This window comes from Palaemon carinicauda, chromosome 45, assembly GCF_036898095.1.
Source record: "Palaemon carinicauda isolate YSFRI2023 chromosome 45, ASM3689809v2, whole genome shotgun sequence".
Lineage (NCBI taxonomy): Eukaryota > Metazoa > Arthropoda > Malacostraca > Decapoda > Palaemonidae > Palaemon > Palaemon carinicauda.
In genome coordinates, this window is record NC_090769.1 from 35,531,111 (window position 1) to 35,539,771 (window position 8,661).

General features: G+C 33.0%; 1 protein-coding gene across 1 annotated transcript in view; it reads right to left on the reverse strand.

The window, feature by feature from the left end:
* LOC137634906 (microtubule-actin cross-linking factor 1-like) overlaps positions 1-8,446 on the reverse strand; it is a 1,614,628-nt gene extending 1,606,182 nt beyond the window's left edge. The window contains exon 1 of the mRNA XM_068367453.1: positions 7,827-8,446. Within this exon, the coding sequence (XP_068223554.1) occupies positions 7,827-8,358 (532 nt within the window). The 5' untranslated portion in view covers positions 8,359-8,446. The remainder of the gene's footprint in view (positions 1-7,826) is intronic.
* Positions 8,447-8,661: the final 215 nt, after the last annotated feature.

The window sequence follows — 8,661 nt, forward strand, 5'->3', positions numbered from 1 at the left end:
GAGAGAGAGGAAAAAGTGGTCTTGCTGTATTTGGGTTTGCAAGTAAGGAGAAAGGAAAAGAAAAATGGGGGTGAGTGACCTTTAATGATGATATCGCCCGAGTAGCCGCCAAAAAGATTTATTGCAATGGAAGATAATCCACTTTTCCCATTTCGTAAATTTGTATGTTGTTAAATGTTTAAATGTTACTCTTTAACCTTTCTTCAACATCGTGACTACTCTCTCTCTCTCTCTCACTCTCTCTCTCTCTCTCTCTGTATATATATATATATATATATATATATATATATATATATATATAAATATATATGATTGTATATATACACGCACATTTATTTATATAGTTGTATATCTATCTATCTATCTATCTATCTATCTATCTATTTATATATACACACACACACACACACACACACACACACACACACACACACACACACATATATATATATATATATATATATATATATATATATATATATATATATATATATATATATAGCTTGTTTCATCAATTTTTCTAGACATTACAAAAAATATCTTGAGAATACGAACGGGTTAGAAATCCCATGTTATTACCATCGCCAAAATCGAAGATTTTGCGATGGGTATGTATTCGCCCTTGTCGTCGTTTATTAATATGTTTGTTTGTTCTGATCAACTTCACACTAAAACTTCCGTACCGATTTTGACCAGAGTTGGTAATCATGTTGGGAATGACCCAAAGAATAATCTGTAACATTTTGGATAAAGTACATCAAAGTAAAAGTACGGAGCAGTAGGCCTACTTTGGAAATACTCGCAATGTTAAGTAAAGGGCAAATATTTTGTTATCTTTTTTTTGTGAGAATAAAATTAAACAAAAACTACAGAATCACTTTTAACGAAACTTGGTGTACATATGTGGTACGACCCAAGGACAACTCTATCAAATTTTGAAGAAAATACATCGAAGTACAAGTTCGCAGTGGAGTTAAGAGCAAAATAAGGCTTCTTGGCGTGGCGAAAGCATGCTTTCTTCTTGAGTTTTATGCACATAAAAAGTATACACACACACACACACACACACACACATATATATATATATATATATATTATAAATATATATATATATATATATATATATATATATATATATATATAATGAAGTTTAAGGGTAGCCTCTCACTAGCTTTATCTAATTCCTGGAAAGAAAATACTGTGAAAGGTTTCCTATGATTGGCAAACAATTACGGACAGCCGAAAAAAAAATCATACAAGGAACAACTATTATTCCTGCATCCTTAATTGATGATTGTCGTATGAAAATTTATCTAGATCTTGGATAAATACAAGATTCAAGTTTATGACTACTGTATTTTCATACATTATTTGCAGAAGGGGAACGCCCTCTTATTTTTTGCCGAGTCCCATTGCATGTCAGTAGTACACGACTGCTACTTGATGCCTTTTTTTTTTCACAGACAATGTGGTCCTTCAAATGTATTTTTAATAGGATATTTAGACTTTCGACAGAATGTGTGAATATTCATAACTAAATTATCTACGGGCAAAGGAAACATAAGTCAGTATGTTGTGACATTCACTCGCAAAACTGCGACTCTAATTTCACCAAGGAACACATTCGCTACAATGTAAGTGAAACTAATAGATAAACCATCAGAAATCCGGTTTTGAGATTTTTCGTTATCACAGTCTGGGATAAGATGAATTTAATTTTTCGAAAAGAGATAATGGATAGAAAACCCCCTTTAGGAAAGATTCTTGCATAAGCAAGATTTATAGAAAAATACAATCACCCAAGTCCATGAAGAGAATCCATCTAAGAGACTTAAATAAATCTACTATCGTTAACCTTGTCTAAAAATATAGATAAAAGTTCGAGACAGTGGACCAAGATGATGCCGACAATTAAAATCCGACTAAAGCTTACAATCCGACTCTGAGACTGTGAGATCAAAATCACGTATTTGTCGCCAAGTCATTGAGTTTAGTGACCACAGATAACGCACCCACTATCATGGCATTATCCACTAAGGGTCGGCGCCGACCAACTGCAGTAGAAGCTTTTATGATAAAACCAACTATATCATCACAGCAAGAAGGGAAATGAACTCATTTATAGATTGCATGGTTACGAAAGTAGCTAAGATTAGATCTTGACCATCCCAACGGTGGTTAATATAAGCAAGATTCCAGAGGCGTTCGTCAAATCCTTCAACAATACAATGAATCTTTAACGTATAGAAGGTTTGGTATACTCGTACATTTAAAATTGAAACACATGTACAGTAGGTAGGCCTTCACCACGAATCTGAACTTCATATGCGTAAATGCACGCACGCTGACAGACAGACAGACAGACAGACAGATAGACGGGGAATGTATTGTCAAGGGAATGTGTTGGCGAGGGAATGTGTTATCACCTATGTTGTTTATCTTCCTCGTGGATTTTGTAATGCGTGGAACAGTCAGAGATGGTGGAGAAGGATTAGACTTGATTGGTGATAGGAGTTTAGCAGACCTAAAGTATGCTGATGATGATGTCCTTGTTAGTAGAACACTGCAGTATTTGTAATGCTTGCTTACCAGAATGCATGAAATATCACAAGAGGTTGGGGGTGAAGATAAACAGAAGACAGAGAAGATGAGAACGGAGTATGCAATGGAAGATGGAATATCATTGGAAGGAGAAAGGATTAATGAGGTAGAATAATTCAAGAATTAAGTAACTATGATCTATAATACAGGGTCTTGAGAATTAGAGTTTAGTGAAAGATTGAAAAAAGCAAATCAGACAATGGCTTAGTTAAGTAATATTTGGAAATCAAATCACCTGAAGTTACATATAAAAATCTGACTATATATCAGTTTAGAGACATCGGTGTTACTCTACGGACATGAAACAATCGCCAATATATTTGGAAGATTTGAGAGCAAAGCCCTCAGAAGGATATTGGGAGTTGAATAACAGGACAGGATTAGAAATGAAACTATAAGAGAAATTACTCGAGTGCCATATATGGATGAGATCATGATGAGGGGTAGATGAAGAGATTATTTCACCAAACGTTCAGTTGGGCTCCACAAGGCACTAGATGAGTTGGAAGACCCAGACCTACAAGCTGAGGACTATGAAGCGCGAAGTAGGAGATGATGAATGGAGAAGTTTTCAATTAAAAGCTCAAGTTAGAGACAACTGGCGACTGGCGACTGGCGACTGGCGACTGGCGACTGGCGAAATCTAACCGAGGCCCTTTACGTCAATAGGCATAAGAGCCTGGAGGAGAGGATGATGATGATGATGATATATATATATATATATATATATATATATATATATATATATATATATATATATATATATATATATATATACATATATATATACACACACACACACACACACACACACACACACACACGTGTTTGTCAAGTACATTTTAAGCTGATGCCTCTGGCGAATAACTGTGTTAATAATACTATTCACCAATTTTCATATAAAAAAAAACCCACGAACAACCAATAGCTCTAAATTTTTTCACTTCCAGGAGTAAATATAAAGTCAAACTTTTTCAAACAACAATTGATGAAATGAATAAAGAATTATGTCGTCGTGCATTTTTAACTCAAAGAGTTACAGCTCAAAGATAACCGTTTTCTTCTACTAAAGTTGCTAAGAAAATGAGATGCTTTAGGCTAACCATTCTAATTTACGGTTAAACAATGTTTACATACTTCTTGTATAGGCGATAGACTTTAAAACATTGAACACTGTTCAAGGATTAGGATTAATTCAGACTTTTGTTCATATCCCTGCTGAATTTAGGTATATTTACTTGGAATCTAAATCACCCTATCTCTACAATCATACCTCATTAGTTAGTTTACAACTCGTGGCTATTATTGGTGGATTGTTAATATTACAGGTAACTTTAATATATTCAAATACCGAATCACTAATAGTTCCTCTTTTATATATATATATATATATATATATATATATATATATATATATATATATATATATATATATGTGTGTGTGTGTGTGTGTGTGTGTGTGTGTGTGTATACACAGATATATATACATATATACAGTATATATATATATATATATATATATATATATATATATATATATTATATAATATATATAAATATATATATTATATTATACATAATATATATATATATATATATATATATATATACCCACTCATACATACACACGCGCACACACACGCACACACACACACACTCACACACACACATATATATATATATATATATATATATATATATATATATATATATATATATACACCCACTCATACATACACACACACACACACATATATATATATATATATATATATATATATATATATATATATATATATATATACATACATATATAATGTATATATAGATACATGATATACACATACATTCACAAACAACCTGCTCGTTGTAATTTGTGACAGCATAAAATGTTCTTTTAAAAGATGAACACATGAAACTTTCAGACGAAAAATTAGCTAATCCTTTTAGAAGCACTCAATTAATTCATTGCTATTCTAAACAAACACGACCTAAATATCCACCTCGCTCTCAAGGTTATCAGTGTGTAAGATGAAACACATATCAACAAACTATTTTGACTGGAAAAAAGTGTCTTCAATCACTATACGATATAATGTTTGATAAATAATTATAACTTTTATTTATCAATGTAGATACGCATATTTTGAATAATTTCCAATGCAAATATTGATTTAATAATTAAAGTAATTGATTAAAACACTTTGATGTAGTAACATGGATCACAATTTGTATATAAACGTAAAAATATTTTTTTCAAACCAAATTTTGTTCCTTGCTTATATAAAAACGATGACAAAGACTACTTAAGAAAATAGAAGGGTTCCCTTTAATCTCTCATATGGACGAATATTCTTTGAATCGCTTTTCCAGACCCAATTCCCTAATCATGTTTTTTTTTTCTTTTAATTATCCTCTAATAGGTACGAAAACGTCTTTTCTTTGAGAAACTATGGAAATTATTTTAAATGTATCTATAATAGGAGCAATATAGGATTGGTCAGGCCAAACTTGATGTGTTATTTTTCCTGAAGAATCCTAATCGCAAAATAAATAATTCATATACCAAGACGGGCTATTGTTCTAGAAAAAACATTACATCATAGATGGTAAAACAGTATGAGCATAATTAGCGAAGTATGTTATAAATCTACACCATGTAAATATTTTCGATGGAGACTTTTTTCAGCTGCTATCACCAACAGTTCCTTATTGAATTTATGGATTTGGGCTTCATAGGTTAAGGTCTGTTGGGCCAACCGGCACCTCAAGGCATTTGGGGGGTAAAACCCTAGTTACACTATGATGAATAAGTTAGAATGGATTAACCGGACAACAAAATGGAACAAATGAAGCGAGAACGGAGGTACAGTTGGATGTAGAGAGTGTGGCTAGGGGCCGTAGGAACGCTTGCAGACCTAGCCTAAGTGATGACTACAGTGCACAGATCGAGGTGCACTGTCAGCACTAACCCCTTACTGGACCAGCAGTACGTGAAGTCAGTAGAGTGCTTTTCACTTGGCCATGAGACATGATGAACGCTTCCAGTTAGGGATCATGATCATGCACACTACATTTGTTTAGTCCAAATGTTTAAAACGAAACTCACAGGATTGGTATCTTGCTCAGGATTGTGTCTTAAACCGAAAAGTGGAGGATAGAAGTCTGGCTAGCTTGCCGGCTATAAAACGCAACTTGACCATTACGATCACCACAATACTATAAAGAATAATGAGTTTTAATTCTAAGTGAAACTTCTACTATCGTTCGTTGACGTCTTCGCCTCTTGAGTTAGGGCGAACTATTTGGTTTATTAGAGCTTAGCCCACGTTATGTTGAAGTTACATGAAATCTCACTGACTCGTGCCAGAAACAAGAAAAAAAAAACATTAGTGTAAACACCGTAAACGTTTTCTGGGTAACGTTATGGACGTTGATGGGCACTAGAAAAAAAAAATATATATATATGTTTAGTGTGTTGTTCCTTCCCTTTCATTTTCTAGTTCTCTTCAATTCTTTCTTTAAGTGTGCACATTTCAACGCGGAATAACCCTCCCAGAACAATAACTATTTGAACAGGTTTTCATGGAGAGAATTCTCATGTCGATCAAGAAAAAAAAAAAAAAAAACTACCAGAGAAATGGAGTGAAATATAAGTGAAAATAGCATTATTATAGAAATGTAACATACCTGAACATTCAACTACATATATTGTTACTTCTACTTCTAAACCTGATAGTAACAATAGCAAGCTGGATCCGTGGAATTTCTAGTTATTTAAATTCAGAAAGAAACCGTAATTGGTTTCATTCTAGGATTCAGTTTTTGTAGTTCTTCTTTAAGCAATCATAATTATATAGCAGCGATAATGTGCTGTTAAATGGTCTCTAAACCAACACAACCAGTAGGGACGGCAGAGATATTTTGTGGTGATGCGTTTTGTACTTGAATGTTGTTAAGAGTCATTTGCATAACAAGAAGCTGTAACCATATAAACACTGTTATCACATAAGAGGAATGTGCAATAACTCTGAGTATATGGCCTTCTGAATCTTAGATGTCTTTTCATGGTGTTTTTTTTTATGTAATATTCTAGTATATTTTGAGTGATTTTCCCAGATCTTTTTAAACAAACAAAATGGAAGTTTATTTGGGTTTGCTGTAAACGGTAAACAACGAAATAACAATTCCTTTCAATTAAATGTTCTAGTTGATCAGAGTATCTATCTCACTAGACTTTTGGGTCATTTCTGGGTCAGCTAAGTGGTGAAGATACAACCAACGTTCTCAAATTTTATGTTGTCTCATAGTCTGTCCCATGGCCATCTGTATGCTGGTTTTAATTTTCCTTTCTCAATGACATTCAACTTATTCTCTTTATCAATTAATTTGTTTAAAACTTTGTTAATCTTATTGAAAATAGGTACATTTATATCTTCTTTATTGAACAAAGTTTTTCACATATAGTAGTTTGCATGGAATGTTGATTACCTTTAGGTTTACTTTATTATGCTTTAATAATAATAATAATAATAATAATAATAATAATAATAATAATAATAATAATAATAATAATAATATGCAATTATCACTCTTTATTTGACTTAAATTACATTTATTTTATATTAAGTGGAAATTGTTGACGTATCGTAATGGTCACTTCAGATAAAAAGTATTCTTTATTTTGTTATACCTAGCGTTCAGTTCTTGGATGAAAATCATGAAAATATTGACACTTTATTTAACACTAAAATAGCTAATTTCTTGTTGCTCAAAATTTACATTGTTCGTAAAAATATCTGAATACGCAATTGCATTCTTTCTATAAATAAAAAAAATAATTGCAGTAAAATACATGATTCATCACAAATTTTTTAAATTATCTTAATTCCTTGTAGTAAATTGCATAAGGCACTAATATTCATTATGCGTGGGTAAAATAAGTTGTAGACATATGAATTTGCCAATTTTCTGAGAGAGAGAGAGAGAGAGAGAGAGAGAGAGAGAGAGAGAGAGAGAGAGAGAGAGAGAGAGGGAGAGAGAGAGAGAGATATGCTAACAATGCATTTGTTCTAATAAATAGCTTCTGCAAAAACAAACACTTTATCTCATGCTTAAATATGATGTTCCAATGAACAGAGAAATTGGATGCAAACAGCTGAAAATGAATAATAACAAACCTTATAGATTTCACTCACAAACTAATATGGTATTAATGTATTTACCTATCAGTGTTGGATTCTGGACGATCTCCGTTGGGTTCTGGAAATCCTGCATTTGATTCTGACCCTCGTGAGAGTTGTTCTCGTCAACAGGTGCTTGGTCAGAGTCCTTTAATGTTTGATTCAAGCCCGTCTGTGGTGGGTTCGAGTCCTTTTGCGCTTGATTCAAACTCGCCTGAAGTGGACTCTGGTTCAGTTGTTTTGCCAGAACTTCCCTCAGCATCTGCATTTTACCCAACAATGTATTATGTTGGAATTCAACTTCGTGGACGAATTCCTTCATGGGCGACCCCTCTTCTTCCGTTTCTGTTGATCCCTGAACTACATAGGTGGCGGAGGCATTCCCTTCGGCCAAACTATCACAAGCTTGTACGTTTTTCCCATCACTGACTTCTATCTTTACATAGCGCCGAACCTCACCTGTATTTTCAGTTGGAGTCTGTGATGCGGGGTCACTAGAGTTCACTTGCTGTTGGATCTGACCCAGACGAGAGGTCAGATCCAGTAAATTTGGTTTCTTTCCTTGATCACTCATTTTTATAGTTTAGTATAATCAAGTTTTACTAGACTAGTATTTGGATTTCCAATAAACAAGTAAGACACTATTTCTTATTTTTCACATACTACTTAGTAAAAGACTATTTTCTAGTTACACTTAAACTGGAATTAAAGTTACTAGAAGGTAAATATACTTTTATTTCATATAGTCTACCAAATTAGGTACGACATGAGTTAAATTAAAAAGAATGTAAGGAAAAAATAACACAGTCGAGGAGCGTGTAAGGAATCCTTTAACAAAGTAATGTAATGTTAACTAAAACGTTCCTTTTTTACAAAG